This window comes from Gorilla gorilla, chromosome 23 (genome assembly GCF_029281585.2).
Source record: "Gorilla gorilla gorilla isolate KB3781 chromosome 23, NHGRI_mGorGor1-v2.1_pri, whole genome shotgun sequence".
Taxonomy (NCBI): Eukaryota; Metazoa; Chordata; class Mammalia; order Primates; family Hominidae; genus Gorilla; species Gorilla gorilla.
In genome coordinates, this window is record NC_086018.1 from 41,655,354 (window position 1) to 41,675,871 (window position 20,518).

General features: G+C 39.1%; 1 protein-coding gene across 13 annotated transcripts in view; it reads right to left on the reverse strand.

Annotated features, from left to right (window-relative positions):
* EFCAB6 (EF-hand calcium binding domain 6) overlaps positions 1 to 20,518 on the reverse strand; it is a 291,734-nt gene that overhangs the window by 136,080 nt on the left and 135,136 nt on the right. For 12 of the 13 annotated variants that reach the window (XM_055374821.2, XM_019018760.4, XM_055374819.1 and 9 more), the window contains 6 exons: positions 20,135 to 20,243; positions 14,362 to 14,529; positions 7,831 to 7,890; positions 7,558 to 7,718; positions 4,466 to 4,639; positions 2,698 to 2,866 (listed from right to left, as the gene is read on the reverse strand). In XM_055374821.2, the coding sequence (XP_055230796.1) occupies positions 2,698 to 2,866; positions 4,466 to 4,639; positions 7,558 to 7,718; positions 7,831 to 7,890; positions 14,362 to 14,529; positions 20,135 to 20,243 (841 nt within the window). The remainder of the gene's footprint in view (positions 1 to 2,697; positions 2,867 to 4,465; positions 4,640 to 7,557; positions 7,719 to 7,830; positions 7,891 to 14,361; positions 14,530 to 20,134; positions 20,244 to 20,518) is intronic. The other variant, XM_063704725.1, reaches the window with a different exon arrangement.

Sequence of the window (20,518 nt, forward strand, 5' to 3'; positions counted from 1 at the left end):
TTGGAGCATATTTTATAATAGGGGAGGGGAAGCAAACAGCCAGAATGCAGAAACAAATGAAAGATGTGGTGAGTGCCATGCAATACACAACACAGGTGCTGTGAACAGGAAACAAGATGGAGGAGGTGAAGGTGAGGAGGGTGGACTGCATTTGCAATGGGAATGTCAGGGTCACCTTGGTGGAGGAAGAGCAGTTGAACAGAGACTTGAAGGAGGCAAAGGGAGAGCCATGCAGTTACCCAAGGAGCCGCGATCTTGGCAGAGGGCATGGCCAGTGCCAAGGAAGAGCCAGCCTGTGTCTGAGGGGAGAGGAAGCTGATGTGGCTGGAGTTTCTTGAGCAAGGGGAGGATGACCAGAGCTGAGGTCAGGGAGGTGGTTGGACCATGCAGGGTCTCCTAGGCCAAGCTCGGGCCCTGGTTTGTATTTGAGGAGCCCTCAGTGGGCTCCAGTGAGGGGTCGCTCTGGCTGCTGGGTTGACGATGAACTGTGGCATGGCCAGGGTGGAATCAGGGAGGCAGTGAAGGGGCTGCTGTGATAATCACATGGGAGATGCTGGGGGGAGCAGTGGAGTGGGGTCATCTCTTCTGGAACTATCTGGAAGGGAGCCAACAGGCTTTGTTGGTGAATTGGATGTGGGTACAAGAGGAAGAGGAGACTCAGTAAAGATGACTAGATTTTAGGCCTGAGCAACTGGGAAAAAAAGGTTGTTGTCTTTGACTGAGAACAGGAAGGATGTAGGCGGAGCGGCCCCTCTTTGGCTGTGCCCACATGGAGAAGGCAGGTAGACAGGTAGGTGCATGAGACTGACATTCAGGAGTTGCTCTGGGACATGAACTCAGGAGACGCTGGTTTATCAATGGCAGGTACAACCGGAAGCCAGAAGAACCTGCAACTGAGCTGATGACCCAAAGTTGTTCTCAGGTGACAGAAGGATGGGCCAGATAAGGAGCTGCTCTTGGACTCAGATCACAGGTGTTAGTCTCTGCCTTACCAACATCTACTGCCACTTCTCCAAGATAGTCACTTTCCACTCTGAAAAACCAGGGGCAGACTAGGGATTATTAGTTTCCCGTGAATTTGTGAACTGACTTTAAGAATCAAGAATGCAGAGCATTGTGAGAGTTCAAGCTCATTATGCATTACGGGCAAGGACCCGTGCCACGTAGCTCAGGGTGAAATAAAATCTAGGACAAAGGCCCCTGCACGGGCAGGGATGGATGGAGTCAGATTGGCACTCATTTAGTTTTCAGCCCCTGAAATTCAGCACCCATGGCTATCACTCCATTGAAACTGCTCTAATCAAAATCATCAATGACTGGTTATTGGCCACCTGGTCCCCAAATCAGAAATCTGGGAATGACTTAAAACATTTCCTCTGCCTTATTCCCTTCTTTCTTTCTTTTTGAGACTGAGTCTTGCTCTGTCACCCAGGCTGGAGTGCAGTGGCACGATCTCAGCTCACTGCAAGTTCCACCTCCTGGGTTCCAGCAATTCTCCTGCCTCAGCCTCCTGAGTAGCTGGGATTACAGGCATGCGTGACCACACCTGGCTAATTTTCGTATTTTTAGTAGAGATGGGATTTCGCCACATTGGCTAGGCTGGTCTTGAACTCCTGACCTCACGTGATCCACCTGCCTTGGCCTCCCAAAGTTCTGGGATTACAGGCGTGAGCTACCACACCTAGCCTATTCCCTTATGTCTTATGTCCTATCCCTCATTTCCTATCCTTAACTCCTTATTTCTGAGTCTTTCTTGAATCTATTCTCCTGGCTCTCCCCATATGCTCATACAACAAAGGACCCTCCACGTCTTGTCTTGTTCTGGCTGGGGAGGGGAGAGGGTCTGGACTATTTCAGTAGCTACCTAATCCCATTTCTGTGCCTCTAGCCCTGCTCCGTCCTCCAGTCCATGCTCCTCCATGATGCTGCATTCTGGAGGCTTAGAAATAAGACCCATAAAAAGCCCATTCCAATGTCCGGCAGTGGGGCAGGCACTGGATGAAGGGGCCACTAATGTAATTATTCTCTTCTTGGAAATATATTTCATTGCCTTCTTCTAAATTTGTCCACATGGACACTGCTACATATTAACTGAAATGCTTTCCTTAAAAATAGCTGAGGATGATTAGCTAGAGGGATCGTAATAGGAATTTTAAGCAATCATTTAAATTAATTCCTGAGAAGTCTATGCAGAACCCTTCAAGCTGAGCCCTTTCTGGCAGAAACTCACCAGTTCCCATAAGCACATGCAAATCAGCACTCTGAGTTTCCCATATTTCACTGCCAGATTGTTTTTTTTTTTTTTTTTTTCATTCTAGAGGAACAAACCATAGCTCTGTGATTGGAAACTCTCCACTGGCAGGCAGGGGCCGAGTGGCTTTGTACTCTCACCCGCAGGCTGCCCCATGATGCACAGTGCCAGGTATGCAGCAGATAGCCAAACCGCATCAATAAATGCTTCTGATATGTAAAAGTTTAAATACCAAAAGCTGGCCACATCCATATTGAAAGTATTCTCTAAGAAATGTGCCAATGACAATTTTGGCCAAAAAAAAAAAATCCTTTTAAATTGTTGAAAGATGCCTAGAAATGGATCTGCTGCGTCCTGGGATAAGCCATTGTCCTTTAAAGTATGTTAGTATAAGAAAACAACTGAACTTCTGCAGGATAGAAACAAAGAGAAACCCATTCTCCTACCTTCTTAAAGTCACGCACGTTAATTTTTCCATTAGGCTCCTTGCTGAAGTCAAGAAATCGTTTTTTGAATGCCGGGTCCTGCTGCTGTATACACTTTTTGAATTTTTCAATCACTTCTTCTGTGGTCATCTTCTTGGTCAGGGTGGTTTTATCCTCTGTGAGCTTGGTTCTAAAATCACAAGCAGGCATTTAGACCCAGTGTCAACTGACACACGCAGGGTGCTTCCTCCAGACCGCACCCATTTCCATGTAACCCATGACAGTAAGAAGGTTTCCCATCCTCGGTTAACTAGCTGGGAAGGGTGGAGTGACTCAGGGGCTTCTTACCCTCCCCTGGCTGGTAGGTTCCAGGGCCAGAACTGGAGGTCCCCAGCACAGTGTCCAAGTGAAAGCCCATGTACAGTGGCAGGCTGGGTACTGGGGAACTTGCAGGGAGAGAATATTATGGTCCTCGAGATTTTCAGTTATGCTTTGAGCTGGCCGAAGGTGGCATGTGACCGGGCACACAGGGTTGAAAAAGGATATTTTTTGTGAAGTGGAAAAATTAAAAGTCAGAGCCCTTTAGAAAGCTTTAAATGAAAGAAATAGGCTGTTTTGTGGTAACTAGATCAAGGAAGTCATCAAACATCCACGGAAATGAAGGGAAGTCCACAGTTACTCCACAAATCGGCTTGATTTATAAAATACAAATTGAATGTGCTGTTCTGTGAATCTCAGCGTGGATGTGTCTGAGCATGTGGGCGTGGGTGTTCGGAGGACAGTTATTTCCTCAGCTCTCTGGAAGTCTCTTGGGCCCCATATTTTTGGGGAAAAAACAGCCCTGAGACAGTCATGGAGAATGGACTTCTATTCCTTCCACGCTGTGTCTCTTGATTTTTAAGAGCTCTCTGGGAAAGCTACATTTTATGAAATGTTTAATTGCCATTGCTTCTTTCACCAGTTTTAGGAAGCAAACATATCTTATCATGGAATATTTAACCCGTCTCTTAAAATACCATCTTTATGCCCATTTATAAAGCTGCTGCTACTGAAAAGCCCAGGTATTCAAATTTAATTAGCATATCATTAAAATATTCCCATTGCTCTTTACTTAAGAACTTTTTAAAAAGGCTATGACAAAGTGAAGTCTGCTGAATAGTTCTACATTTTACCTTTCATTATGAATTTATTATAAGCAATGAATGAGCAAGTTAGAATAATATCTTTTCATTAAACTAAACCTGTATTTTTAAAATGAAGAAGAGCTAGAATATTCATCAGGCTAATTTTTTATAGATTTACTAAGTATGTTTTATTGTTACAATTCAACTTGGAAATCAGTTTAATCATTCTATCATTCATATTAAAAAACGTTAACTGGTTTAATGGATATGTGTTGCAATAAATATTAAATAGTGGCAAGGAATCTAAGTTTCTGGAAGAGAGTAAATGTGAATGCAGGTATGTAATAGAGAAGTTACAGATTGTCCCTGGGAGTCAGGAGTCCCAGATTCTTGACCCAGGCCAGCCACTAAGTTCGTGAGCCAAGTCCCCAAACCTCTCAGACATCAGTGTTTTCATTTCTAAATTTAAAAGGTAAATTCAATAATTCCTAAGATCTCTGCTTGCTCTAAAATTCCCTGACTCTAATTACTGTCTTTCTAGTGTGCCATCTTTCTTATTTATAAAATGAAATATTAAAATACTCAGTTGACAAATAGTTACTAAATACCTATTCCATGACAGACACTGTGGTTTTGATATGTGCATTCATTTTGCTTAATTTTACCTCTCAGAAAGATCTGGCTGCTGCTGTTCATCTTTTTGTAAATGTTCACTTAACAGCTGATCCTTTGGAACAAGAACTGGAGAGACAGTGGGTGGGCCATCAATTCCTATGTGTGCCAAAAGTTTCTTGTAAAGGATTCTTCCTGAACCAATGTCCTGAATCTTACTGCAGAGTCTGAATTTTAAAAAATAATTAAAACACACTCAGTAGAGTAATTAAAATGGAAAAGACTGACCCTGCCAAGTGTTGGTGAAGATGAAAGTAACTACAACTTTCATCCACTGCTGGTGGGAATGTAAAATGGTACAATCACTCCATTCTTAGGCATTTACCAAAGAGAAATGAAAATGTGTGTCTACACAAATATATACAGTTTTATTTGTAACAGCCAAACATTACATATACAGCTTTATTGGTAATAGCCAGAAACTAGAAACAAACCATATGCCTATCAAGAGATGAATGTATACACAAACTATGGTAAACCCATTCAATGGAATACTACTCAGCAGTGAAAAGGAAAGAACTGTTGGTATATATAAAACAAAATGAATGAATCACAAAATTGTTATGCTTGGTGAATAAAGCCAGACAAAAAAGAGAATATCTTGTGTGCTTCCATTTACATAAAGTCCTAGAAAACACAAAGTAATCTATCATGAAAGAGAGCTATCAGTGGTTTCGTGGAGGTGGGAGGAGGGAGTGACGATGAATTGCTAAAGGGCATATGGAAGATTTTTGGGGTGGCGAAATATTTGATATCTTGAATGATATCTTGTGATGGTTTTATGGATATTGACATATGATGAATTTCATCATATTGTATCATTTAAATGTGTGCAGCGTATTGTATATAAAGTATACCACAATGCAGATACAGTAAATGTAAAAAAAGAATTATAAAAAATTATATGACTGAAGGCAGGGGCTCACAAAGTGTGGTCTGAGGACACTTCCAGAGCATCAGCGAGGCCAGAACTAGTTTTCTATTAACACTGAGGTGTGATTTGCCTTCTTCACTCGATTCTTCTATGCATGTAGAGTCGAGTCCATCAGAGGCAACATGTGTGATCATGTCCTCACTCTGACCACAAATAAAATGTATTCTTGTGTAGATTGTGTTTTCTAACATTTTTAGGTTGTAGGCTTAGGGTGTAAATGAGGGACTAGGGGTAGGTTTCCAGTGATTAACTCAGTTTCTTTATAGCCTTTCTACCAGGCTCTCTGCTAGAGACCTTCAGTTACACTTGCTATAACTGCTGTAACCTCATTATCGTCCAACAAACCACTATTTTGAAATTCCAAAGTTTTCCCTGAGCCTATATGAAAGCACAGCAAGTACACTTGTTTCTGCAATGACACTTTAAAAATGTCTCAGTTTTAATTTCTGATACAGTACATAATGACATACTCCATATGAGAAACACCTTTGGGGTTGTCAATTCTTCAGAGTATAAAAGTGTCCCAAGACCAAAAGTGCTGAGAACCACTGACCCAGGGCACATTCCCTACCTTTGCTGTGCCTCAGTTTCGTTATCTATGAAATGCAGATAATAAAAGTACCAAGGACTGCTGTAATGATCAAGTGGGAGAATCCACATAAAGCTGTTAGCACTGGGGCTGACATGCTCTGTGTATACGTGCTTAATAAATCGCAGCTGTAATAACAGTACTATGGTATCGTTATGAGGATCTGCATATAGCTGGGGGCTAAGCATGAGCTCTGAAGCCATACTTTGCTCAATAAGTGCTCACTAGTATTATAATCGCTCCCATAAATATTCATGTGGCTATGTATGAAGCACTGTGCTAACTACTGTTGCCACAACTGTGAACAAACCAGAACAACGCCTACCTCACTGAACTTTGGTCAGCTGGGAGAGACTGTTCACTTGGAACAGAGGGAAAGATGGTCTAAAAGTCCAGGGGCAAGAGAGGGCCCAGCATTTTCAAGGAGTGGAAAGCAGGTCAACATAGCTGGAGCTGAGACCAGCAGCAGCGGCAGCAGCAAACACTGGCTGAGACCTCACCATATGCTTGGCCCTGAGGTAGTAAGGCTTTGTGTATAAGATCTCATTTGATCCTTATCACAACTCTAGTAAGAAATATCTGGATGAAGAAATAGAGGCTCGGAGAGGTTAAGTCACTTGCCCAGGTTTGGAGCTGATTCAACCCAGGCAGCCTGGCTGCACAGTCTCAGCTCCTGAGAGGTGAGAGGCTCGTGGAGGGCCTGTGAACCATCTGCATGGTTCCTAATGGCAGTGGGACTGCAAAGTGGTTTTTTTGTTTGTTTGGTTGGATGGCTTCTGTTTTTGTTTTTTGTTTTTTGTTTTGAGATGGAGTTTTGCTCTAGTTGCCCAGGCTGGAGTGCGATGGGGCGATCTCGGCTCACTGCAACCTCCGCCTCCCAGGTTCAAGCGATTCTCCTGCCTCAGCCTCCCAAGTAGCTGGGATTACAAGCAGGTGCCACCATGCCCGGCTTAATTTTGTATTTTTAGTAGAGATGGGGTTTCTCCATGAGTTGATTGTGTATCATTATTTGCTCAGTTATCAATATTTGATAATTGTGGTTTTAAAACGACATGAAACTCTTGCTCTATCAGAATGCAACATATTTAACTGTTGCAACTCACACGCACAAAATGTCTCAGTTCCACAAGAGTTGAGATGAAATCTTTGCTTCTTGAACAATACTTTACAAGATATTACTAAAAAGCAAAGGAGAGATATTTGCTTGCAAGAAATGAAGGAAAAAGAGAGCTCAGGAATCATAGAGACCCAGGAGGGAACTCAGGCCTCACAACTCACCAGCTGTGTGAGTTGGAGTGAGTATTTAACTTCTCCAGACCTCTGTTTCTTTGTCCATAGAAAGGAATAATGTTAGCTACCTTACGTGGCTGTGATAAGGACTATATCATATCATGCATGTCAAACTCTTAAGCAATGTCCAGTGCTAAGCAAGGATTCAGTAAATAGCAGTTATTATCAATACTACCTATTAATATTTCAAAAACACACAGAAAAGGTTTAGAATTATGGAACAGGCCTGATGAAAAACATGACATGAATTAATTTTGTTACAAAAAACTTACTTTATGAAATGTGCATTCGTTAAAAATGGACAGAAGACGTGCATGATTTTCTTGAAATTATTTCGGCCAATGAGCCCTGTGTCTCCAAGGTCATATGAGCGTAGCATGTTATAAAAAGCTTGTAGGTTCCTAGTAATTGTATCATGAACAATTTCTTCCACCTAACATTAAAAAACAAACATATTTCCTAAGCCGTACATCTGTAACCTCTTGTAACAGTAACCTTAAACCATATAGGAAGGCATCCACACAAAGAAGGCAAGTGTTACTTACTGAATCCCAGGCCAGGAGGAAAGGTGTCTTAGCATCTGTACAGGGAGATGTCTTTCTCATCTAATTGGGAAAGAGAAAGTATATAAATAAATACCACTCATGAAAGTCATTAGGAGCTTTGGAGGCAGGTGGACCTGGACTGGAATCCTAGCTCTGTCCCTAATTAGCCATTAGCTTTGAGACCTTGAACAACGGAGCTTGCCCTCTAATACCCATCTGAAAGTAAGGATTATAACACTTAACTTGAAATACTATGCAGCCATAAAAAGAATGAGATCATGTCTTTTGCAGGGACACAGACGGAGCTGGAGGCCATTATCCTTAGCAAGCTAACACAGGAACAGAAAATCAAATACCACAGGTTCTCACTTATAAGCGGGAGCTAAATGATGAGAACTCATGGACACATAGAGGAGAACAATGCACACTGGGGCCTATCGGAGAACAAGAGAATTTTCACCCTCAGGAGAATGAGGATGGAGGTTGGGAGGAGAGAGAGGATCAGGAAAAATATAATAACTAATGGGTACTACGCTTAATCCTTGGGTGATGAAATAATCTGTACAACAAACCCCCATGACACAAGTTTACCCGTGTAACAAACCCACACTTGTACCCCTGAACTTAAAATAAAAGTTAAAAAAAATAGCATTTAACTTTCACTTAAAGTACAATAAACACAAAAAAAACCCCATCACCTGGAAATTAAATAAATGCAAAGTAGAAGAATAACGAGATGGTATTTTTGCCTATCAGAATGGCGAAAACGCAAAAGTAAGCAAATTACCTGCACAGGTGGGGGTTTCAGAAATGGTGGGAGTGTAACTGATCTAACTTTCTGGAAGGTATTTTTGTCTCAAGGTACATTTGGATACTATTTGACAATTTGATAATTTACAGACTCTACAGCAATGAAGGCTGCCGCTGGGAAAGAGAATCGGTAGCTAGGGACTAGTGGAGAAAAAAAAAACTTCCTTTCACTCCATCCCCTCTTGTGTCCTTTGCATTCTGTACTTTATACATATCATTCTCTTTAAAAATTATTAAAATAGTAATAGAATAAAACATATTCTTTGACCCAATAATTCCATTTCTTAAAATTTATAACTAAAGAAATAATTACATAGAGTGATACAAAAAAGCAAGTGCCAAGATGTTCATTGCAGCAAAATTTTAAAAATAAAAAATAAGTGAACATCCAAATTATAACAGTTATTTAGTATATTTTAAAATTAGATAGCAGGCCAGGCACAGTGGCTCAAGCCTGTAATCCCAACACTTTGGGAGGCCAAAGTGGGCGGATCACCTGAGGTCAGGAGTTCGAGACTAGCCTGGCCAACATGGTGAAACCAACCCCGTCTCTACTAAAAATACAAAAATTAGCTGGGTGTGGTGGTGTGCGCCTATAATCCCAGCTACTCGGGAGGCTGTCGCAGGAGAATCATTTGAACCCAGGAGGCAGAGGTTGCAGTGAGCTGAGGTCATGTCACTGCACTCCAGCCTGGGCAATAGAGTGAGACTCTGTCTCTAAAATAAATAAAATAAAATTAGATAGCAGAACTTTTATTGACATTAAGTGTTAACAGTATGTTAATAAGTGACAATGTAGAGTAAAACGTCATTATATGTGGCGTGAACCTGGGAGGCAGAGCTTGCAGTGAGCCGAGATCGCGCCACTGCACTCCAGCCTGGGTGACAGAGCAAGACCCCGTCTCAAAAAAAAAAAAAAAAAAAAAAAAGTCATTGTATGGTCTTGCTTTTAAATAAAATAGCTACAATCTACAGAAGTGTGTGTCCAAACTCATCGAACTGCATACATTAAATATGTACAGTTTTTGAATATCAATTACACCTCAATAAAGCTGTTTTTAAAAAACAGAAGTATGGGTATGCATGTATGTGGATTTGGAAGAATATACAGCAAAGTATAACAGCAAATAACAATGCTTTGGTGTTAGAATTAGTGGTGACTTTTATTTTCGCCTATTGCACATCTATGTTTTCTAATTTTTCCAGTTCCCTCATTCATGTTTATTCATTCATTCAATAGATTGTGTGAGTGTGCCTGACACTGCCTATCCCCTATAGTACAATGGGCAGTGATAACAGAAAGGTCTCCGCCTTTGTGGAGACAGGACCACATCAGGCCACAAATGTGACTCTGAGGCTGGGAGGGTCCCTGCGCAGGCTCTGGGGGTGCTGAGCTCTGGAGATGGTAACCTGGGTCATGAGGAACTGGAAGGAATCCCAGGTAGCAGATGCAGCACAGGCCAAGGCCTGGGAGGGGCAGCCAGGGAGCCTGAGGAACTGGATAAGGAGGCCTTCCCAGAAAGCCACTGGAAAGGTGAAGGCGTGAAGACAGGCACGATCTGTTTCATACTAGACAAAGATCACACCACTTGCCACGTAGAGAAGGGATTGCTTACGTGTCTACGTTTTGTTTTTAAAGAAAACGGATTCTTAACATTTTATGCGCATTATCCTGTTAAATTCCCTTAACAACCTTACAAGGTGGTACCATAATCAACCTGGTTTTACAGGTAAAGAAATGAGTCTTAGAGAGGTAAATTATTTGCACCAGGTCACAGCTAATAAGGGGTGGAGGCAAGAGTCGACCGCAGGAGCACAAGCTCCTACCCTGGCCGGCTGCTCACTTGATTCCCTGGCCACCAGGCTTGATCTGACTCTGAAGCACTGGCAGTAAACTGAGTCAAGGCATACACTCAGGCTTCCACAAGCCACATACATGGCCTGGGTACACAGGTTCACACACGCATCTACTACCTATGCAGGATGGGTACGGGGTACAGCCAACACCAACTGTCAGCCTATTCCAACCCACTGTCTAGCAAACTAGATCACAAGGCCTTAAGAATGCATAAAGGAATTTTATATATATTATAACTAAATTATAATATAGTAATATAGTTAATATATAATATAGCTAATTTGTAATATATAATATATATCATATAACTATGTATATATAACTGTTATTATATATTATGTGTACATAATATATTATGCTATAATTATATAGCATAATAATTATATAATATGGTATGTTATACTATACTATATAATATAATATGGTATGTTATACTATACTATATAATATAATATGGTATGTTATACTATACTATATAATATAATATGGTATGTTATACTGTACTATATAATATAATATGGTATGTTATACTGTACTATATAATATAATATGGTATGTTATACTGTACTATATAATATAATATGGTATGTTATACTGTACTATATAATATAATATGGTATGTTATACTGTACTATATAATATAATATGGTATGTTATACTGTACTATATAATATGGTATGTTATACTGTACTATATAATATGGTATGTTATACTGTACTATATAATATGGTATGTTATACTGTACTATATAATATAATATGGTATGTTATACTGTACTATATAATATAATATGGTATGTTATACTGTACTATATAATATAATATGGTATGTTATACTGTACTATATAATATAATATGGTATGTTATACTGTACTATATAATATAATATGGTATGTTATACTGTACTATATAATATAATATGGTATGTTATACTGTACTATATAATATAATATGGTATGTTATACTGTACTATATAATATAATATGGTATGTTATACTGTACTATATAATATAATATGGTATGTTATACTGTACTATATAATATGGTATGTTATACTGTACTATATAATATAATATGGTATGTTATACTGTACTATATAATATAATATGGTATGTTATACTGTACTATATAATATAATATGGTATGTTATACTGTACTATATAATATGGTATGTTATACTGTACTATATAATATAATATGGTGTTATACTGTACTATATAATATAATATGGTATGTTATACTGTACTATATAATATAATATAGGATTTATAATATATAATATAATATAGGATTTATAATATATAATATAATATAGGATTATAATATAATATAGTATAATATATAATATATTATATAATATAGGATTTAATATAATATAGGATTTATTAAGTAAGCAATAAAGCAGTGTACAAATGTCTATATATATATCCAGATATAGTATATTTATATGATAATTATATTATATATCTGATATATAATATATTATACATAATATTTCAATTATTGTTATATAAAGTATAATATATATAATAATTCCATTTCTAGAAATAGATACTAAAGAAATAATCATAAAGTGATGCAAAAAAGCAGGTATCAAGATGTAATTAATTAATGTAATTGTAAAAATATAATAATATGTAATGTATGATGTAATTATATATTATAATATAACTGTACATACAATATGTCTGGATAAATATATATCAAGCAACATAAAAATGTCCACACGTTTTGGGCCAGTATTTCTACTTCTAAAATCTATTCTAAGGAAATATTTAGATATGAATGGAGATCTGTGCACAAAGATGTCCAGCATAATGTAAGTAAGTAGAGAAACAGCCCAACTGCCCCAGTGACAACGACATGCACAGAACACTCTTAGATACTATTGAAAATCTTATTTATGATGAGTTTTTAATGATGTGGGGTGAGGGGGAAAGTCTCATCATATAACGTGAAGCTGAAAAAATGGAATATACAAAGTCATACAAAAATGAGTTCAGGCCAGGCGCGGTGGCTCAAGCCTGTAATCCCAGCACCTTGGGAGGCTGAGGCGAGCAGATCACAAGGTCAGGAGATTGAGACCATCCTGGCTAACATGGTGAAACCCCGTGTCTACTAAACATACAAAAAATTAGCCGGGCGTGGTGGTGGGTGCCTGTAGTCCCAGCTACTTGGGAGGCTGAGGCAGAAGAATTGCTTGAACCCAGGAGGCAGGGAGGTTGCAGTGAGCCGAGATCATGCCACTGCACTCCAGCCTGGGCGACAGAGCAAGACTCCGTCTCAAAAAAAAAAAAAAAAAAAAAGAACGAGTTCAACCATGTAAACAAAAAAATGTGCCCACCCACACACAAAGAGTGGAAGAAAATTTATCAAAATTTTAACTGTGTAACTATCGCTGAGTGTTGGGATTTGGGATTTTTATCATTATTTTCACCTTTGTAGTTTGGCATATTTTCTAATCTACAATGAATTTCTGTTACTTGTGTAATCACAAAACATTTGAATAAGTTATGTATTATGGCCTATTAAAATCACCTCTAAAATGTTGGTAGAAAATGTCTACATGTACCAAGAGGAGGTAATTTAAATATGACACTTTCGCTCCAATAAACTGTCCCATTTTAAACCAAGAAGTATGCCATAAACTCTTCCCAAGACCATGATCCAAAACCACGACAGATGGAAAGGATTTACTGATGATGAATAAATTGCATTTTGCACAGAAACCATCAGAATAGAATGCAGCTGGCTTCAGCTAAACCATCTTAAAGCTTTCCCTAAAGCAAGGCACCCCATTCAGATCCATTCAGTAGAAACATCACCTTTAGGGAAATAGTGCATCTCATGATATTACTGGTTTGATTTTGATTCATAGGGATGCCAATGTCATAAATCTAAAATTAAAAGCTAATTTGTACCTGTTAGAAGAAGCTTTTTAAAAAACATTTCAACAAGAATCTGTTAAAACCTATTGCATGCACTATCTGAAATTGATAGTTCTTAAAATTTTTTAAATGCTAATAGCTATTAAAGTTATAGAAGCATTTCTAATAATAAAACTGTCAACTTTTCAGTCAAAAGAAGCAAATGCTAAAGGCAAATGCTAGTCACTAGAGGCAATAAGCAGTTATTTTTTTAAAGTTGAACCAACATAGGGTACGAAACTCTAAAAACATGAATGCGAACCAGAGTAGTCACTCACAAGTACTCCTTTCAAAGACATGGCTGTGGCCAGGCGCGGTGGCTCATGCCTGTAATCCCAGCACTTTGGGAGGCCGAGGCAAGTGGATCACGAGGTCAGGGGATCAAGACCAGCCTGGCCAACATGGTGAAACCCTGTCTCTACTAAAAACACAAAAATTACCCGGGCGTGGCAGCACGTGCCTGTAGTCCCAGCTACTTGGGAGGCTGAGGCAGGAGAATTGCTTGAACCTGGAAGGCGGAGGCTGCAGTGAGCCGAGATCATGCCACTGCACTCCAGCCTGGGCAACAGAGAGAGACTCGACGGAGAGAGACTCCATCTCAAGAAAAAAACAAGAACAACAAAAATAAATAAATAAATAAGACATGGCTGCAAGAGGAGTGCTGTCGAGGTGGCGCCAGTTACATCCTGTATATAAAGGGCTCTCGTTCAGGGATGGGTTTTCAGAAATGTCAATTACCATCCTTTTTTAAGATTCAGAAACTGAAAGTTAAAATCAAACAGTGCTTAAACACTTGACCCTTACTTAAAATGATTGAGTTGAAAACTGTGAAGTCGTTAATTTATTTAAACCATATTTCACTTGCATCTCTTATTAGGAATACTGAAATTTCCCAACATAAAGAGAAAACCAAACAGGAAGTTGTTACAAAACTCACCCTACAGTTCTCTTCAATCAGATCAATAAACATGCTGGTGTTGACCACTCCAGTGTCCCCAGGGTCAAGCATTTGCATTAGTTCTTTGAATTCCGAATCGCTTAGTTTTACAGCCACGCAATTTAGAATATATCGAAATTCTTCTCTTGTTATCGGTCCATTGGGTTTCTGAGCATCAGAGTGTATATAAGGGAAATTTTTGAAAAAAAAAGGAAGAAAAACTATTATGTATGTTTAGCATCATTTAATAAAGAGCGAGCTTTGGCCAAATAGAATTATGATTGGAAATGCAAATACATCGATTGATGATCCTTTTATAACATGAGCACTGTGTGTGTGTGTGTGTGTGTGTGTGTGTGTGTGTGTGTGTGTGTGTGTGTGTGTGTGTAGGGGGAATGCTAGAACTTTCCAGATGCAGTTCCTACAATGTTCTCTATCAGGACATGGCTTTGGGTGAGCAATGAGGCCCATTTCTCAAGCTCAGGCTGACTCCCTTCCCCAGGGGCTTGAATGGCTTGAACAGCTCCTCACTTCCCTACCCCACCTGAGAGCTGGGGGTTCAACCACATGGGGCACAAAACTTCCCAGCAGTTCAATTACAGTTTGCCAATTTAGTAAGAATAAATTATGAGTGTTTTCTCCACCAACAGGCTCATCCATTACATAAATGGACAACTACTTTGCTAGAAAAATTTCAGCCATGCTGCATAAAGAAAACATTATGAGCAAAATACCATGAGAAAAAATTTCTTCCCCCAGAATGAAAATTTATCAATAAGTAGACTGAACACCAAAATTGAGAGATACTGTTTATTGGAAAGACAGGATAAATAAAGAACCCTCACCTCATACAGAGACAGTGAATATTAACGTGACAAAAGGATTTATTAAGTAAGCGATAAAGCAGTGTGCAAATGTCAACTATTATTTGGGGGTCCAAAATCTGAAAAGAATATCAGGTTCTCTTGAGGGGTAAATTAAGTACTTTAGGGGATATATGCATGCTTACCTTTTCTTTTGAGAGTCATAATCAATTCTTTAATGCCTAAATAGAAATCACTGACAGCTAAATTTAAAGTTACTTTAATACATTTAAAGCATTGTGTAACCATCACAAGGATCTAACTCTAGAATAGTTTCAGCACCCCCAGAAGAAATCTCGTGCACATTTGCAGTCTCTCCCCATTTCTTGCCCCAGCCTAAGGCAATGACTCCATTTTCTGTCTTTAGATATTTGCCTTTTTCTGGATATTTCATGTAAATAGAATCATAAATACATGGTTTCCTGCATCTGGCTTCTTTCTCCTAACATAGTGTTTTTGAGGCTCATCCATGTTGTAGCATATATCAGTATTTTGCTCCTTTTTATTCCCAGTCAGGCATTACATTGCCAGATTTTGTTTATTTTGTTACAAGTTGATGGACATTTGGATTGTTTCCAGTTTGGAAATTGTGAATAATGTTGTTATGAACATTTGCTCACAAGTCTTTGTGTGGACATGTTTTTATTTCTCTTGGGCAGATACTTTGGAGTGGAATTGCTGGGTTCTATAAGTCACATTTAATTTTTATAGAAACGGCCATGCTGTTTTCCACAGGGGCTGTGCCATTTTGCATTTTCACTAGCAGTATATGAGAGTTCCAGTATCTCCACATATCCTTGTCAACACTTATTATTGTCTGTCTTTTTGATTATAGCCATCCTAGAGGGTGAGAAGTGGTATCTCGTGGCTTTGAGTTTCTCTAGTGACCAATACTGTCAAGTATCTTTTCATGGGTTCATAAAAGATTGTATTGGCTGTTCACAGATCTTCTTGGGTAAAATGTCTATTAATATATTTTACCCATTTAAAAAATTAGGTTGTCTTCTTATTGAGTTCTAAAAGTACTTGTATATTCTAGATACAAGTCCTTTACCAGATATATGATTTGCATATATCTTCTCCCAGTCTGTGGCTTGTCTTTTCACTTTCTTAAAGGTATCTTTTGAAGCATGAAATTTAATTTTGATAAAGTCCAATGTATCAATTTGTTTCTTTTATGGGTTTTACTTTGGTGTCATTAAGAAATGTTTGCCTAACACAAGGTCACAAAGATTTATATATGTTTTTCTTCTAAGAGTTTTATGAGTTTAGCTTTTATATTTAGATCTATTTGTGTATGGTGTAAGAGGTAAGGGACTGAATTCATCTTTTTGCATATGGATATCCAATTGTCCTCTTAACATTTTAACAAATATTTTCCTTTCCCCCACTGAATTTGTCAAAAATAAATGGACCATAAACGTAACGGTTTATTTTTGAACTCTCAACTCTGTTCCATTGATCTGTATGTAGGTCTTCAAACCAGTATCACACAGTCTTTACTACTATAGCTTTGCACTAAGATTCAAACTCTGGAAGTGTAAGTATTCTAACTTTGTTCTTCTTTTCCAAGATTATTTTGGCTGTTCTTCCACCTTTGTATTTCCATATGAATTTTCAGACAGCTTTTCAAAAGCAAAAAAAAAAAGAAAAAAAAAAGCCAGCTGGGATGTTGATAGGGTTTGCACTGAATCTATAAAGCAATTTGGAGAGAACTGTCATCTTAATAATATTGTCTCCGATCTATAAATATGGAATGTATTTTATTTACACATTCTTTACTTTCCTTTAACACTGTTTTGTAATTTTCAGTATAAAAATCTGGCACGTCTTTTGATAAATTTATTCCTAGGTATTTTATTCTTTTTGATGCTATTGTAAATGGAATTGCTTTCAGAAGTTCCTTTTCAGATTGCTCATAGCTAGTTTATAGAAATATAACTGATTTTTGTATGTTAATCTTATATTTCTGCAACCTTATAAATTCATTTATTAGTTCTAGCAGTATGTGTGTATGCACACATGCACAAATTCCTTAGAATTTTCTACACACAAGATTGTATAGTCTGTGTACAAAGACAGTTTTACTTCTTCCTTTTCAATCTTGATGCCTTTTATTTCTTTTTCTTTCTCGATTGGACTGTCCAGAACTCTAGCACAGTGTTGACTAGAAGCGGTGAGAGCTGACATTCTCGTGCTGTCCCTGATCTTAGGAGGAAGGAGTTCAGTCTTTTACCATTAACTGTGCTGCTGGCTATGGGTTTGTTGTAAATTCCCTTTATCAGGTGAAGGTATTTCTCTTCTGTTCTAATTTGTGGAAAGTTATTATCATAAACAGGTGTTGGATTTTTCAAATACTGTTTTTGCATCTATTGAGATAATCATGTAGTTCTGTTCCTCACTCTACTAATGTTGTACATGATATTGATTTTGGGGGAAGTTAAACCAACTTTGCAATCCTGGGATAAATCCCATGTGGTCACAGCACTTAAGCCTTGTCATGTGTTGCTGGATTCAGTTTGCTAATATTTTGTTGAGAATTTTTGCAACTATAGTCACAAAGGATATTGGCCTGTGGTTCTTTTCTTGTGATGCCTTTGCTTGGTTTTGGTATCAGGGTAATACTGGCCTCAGAGAATGAGTCTGGAAGTGCTCCTTCCTCCTGTATTTTCTGAAAGTTTGTGAAGGAATTGCATTATTTCTAAGCAATCATTGTAGTCTTCAATGTGGAGAATTTGCATGTTTTTGTAAGACATATTTCTATGTATTTGATTTTTTTAAATGTTATTAGAAATAATATTTTAAAAATTCATCTTTTTCTAATAGTTTATTGCAGTTTATAGAAATATTGTTCGTCTTTGTGTATTGACTTTGTATCCGATGACCTTCTAAATCCTATTATTAATTCTAATGTTTTCTGGGAAGATTCTGTTGGACTTTCTATTAACTAAATCATGTCAGCTACAAATAACAATATCAAGACTAGGTAAAAAGGCAGGATGCAAATTCCTTCTGGATGACTGAGAGGAAGTAAGCCACACCTGATTTAAATGTAAGTGATCACAGCAGTTGGGTCCACTTGCAGAGTTGGTGGCAGCATTTGCAGGCAGCACATATAGCAAATGGGATGCATGCCTGGGCATGGATCTAAAGCAGTCTTTTAAACATTCTGCATCCCTCTCTATAGCAGGAGAGAGATTTGTTTCCCATGACTGCCCTGAGCAGCCAGGCAAAACACCCAGCCGTGCCCACTCCTGGCTCCCACCCTTGTTCTCCTTCTTACCTAGTCCCCTCCGTGGTGGGATGCATGGTGGGGGGATGGGAGGGGAGGGGAATCTCACTCTGAAACCATGCACTATGTAACTGTAAGGCATCTGATTGTTAATGCCATGATGTGATACCCTAGAGTGTGAGCTTATCGGCAAGGACTTAGCATTAATCATTTGTGTGCTTAGCCTAAGTGCCCAGCATGGGGGCCCAGCATGGACTACGTACTCAATTCTTAACCTACACTGTCTGTTTATTGATCTCGAGTTGAATAGCACAACAATGACTTTTAAACAGTCTAATAGTTGGAGTGATTAGCATTATTGTATAGTCCTCCACTAAAGGAAATGAAGGTTTCCCTATTTTTAATTAAATTACTTCTTCAGCATACTATTAGAACCTGAGTTGGGGGGTAACGCACAAAGGCCTCGTTTATCTTTTCCCACGCGGCTCAGCCAGCAGGGTCCTGGGCAGCCCTGACCAGTGCTGGAGTGTGGCTGCTCTAGAGCCTGGTGGCCTCCAACACCACTATCTGGGTAGCCTCAGGCGGGTTACTTAGCACAGAGGCCTCCTTTCCTCATCTGTCAGATGGAGATCATAATCATGTTTGCCTCACCAAGGTGTGAAGAAGATTTAGCGAGTGTATATACCGCCGAATCATTTAAGACGGTGCCTGGCACATAGTAAGCACTCAACATTATTGTTCATTCAGAGAGACCAAGTCACATAGGTGTAAAGATTCATTCAAAGAACCCCATGTTCCTGAATCCACACTGTGCTTGGAAATCCCATGCAATAGCGTTCTAGTGCGGCGGAGGCAGGCGCTGGGGTCTCCACAGACAGCAAACCGCAAACCTGGAGGCCACCCCCAGGCAGTGCTGGCTTCTCCCTGGGGCACCACCCTCCACTTCCAGACACTCCCTCCACGGCAGGTTCTAGGAGGCTGATGCTGAGCTAAGGGACACCTTTGGCCTCTGAAATCATCTGTACACAGTCCTGTGTGAGTCTCAGAAACAGTAATTCACCCTGCTCCTCACTGTTTACTAGAGCTTCAATTACCAAATGTGCTTAGTAAATGTTGCTGCGTATCAAAAGGATCCAAATGCTGCTTTCTAAAACAATATTAAAGTCAGACAGGAGCTAATGGTGAACATGAGAAAAAGCAGGTTGCAAATTCATGAATTAGCCTCTCTTTGTAGTACAATTAAAAAATTAAGTAGGCTATTTTGGCACTAAGAAAATGCCCCTGTTTTGGGCAATAAGTTGGTTAGTAACTGATCAACTCTAGGTTAGGGTGGGGAAGGGTCACCAGGTCTGGGTTGTTTGTTAATTAAACAGTGAATGATGATCAGTCACTGCAACTATTACGACCTTGCCACACATTGTTCCCATCACAACTGGCACTTATGTTACTGTATTGCAATTAATTTTCCATCGTCCGTCCTCCCAACTAGACTCAACTCTTGAGGTCGGGGCTTCTATCCCTAAGTGCTCAGAATAATTCCCAGCATGTAACGGGGGCTCAAGAAGTGTTTGTTGGATGGATAAATGAACGAATATGGAGTTGTTATTGGTCTCGTTCTGAGTGTTTGCATTCTTAGAAACAATGAGTGTTTCACAAGAGAAGGCTTTCAAAATCTTACAGTGTTGATTATCAGTAATGCTTTCTTCAGTGATGCACAGCGATCTTCAGTGTGTCTAAATAACTTTGTGATGATGTTTTCCTTGCGAGATTCATTTCTAGAGTTGATGCTACAAGAGGATTAGGAGAAAAGCAGGAATAAGATTATGTTCTTGAACTTTGTTCTTTTCTTAATGCAAGAAACAAGCACCCTCACCACAATACAATAGAGCTTTCTCTGTGGGTGGCTCTTTTTCCTGACAGTGTGCTGCACTTGTGGGGCTCATCTGAACCTCAATTACTGTGATCAGAGAGATGCCACGAATGCAGGGTGAGCCTTGCTGGACCATCTCCTCTCCCCACGAGACCAACTCATCGGCTGTCTTGCACACCTGTGGTTTTGGTC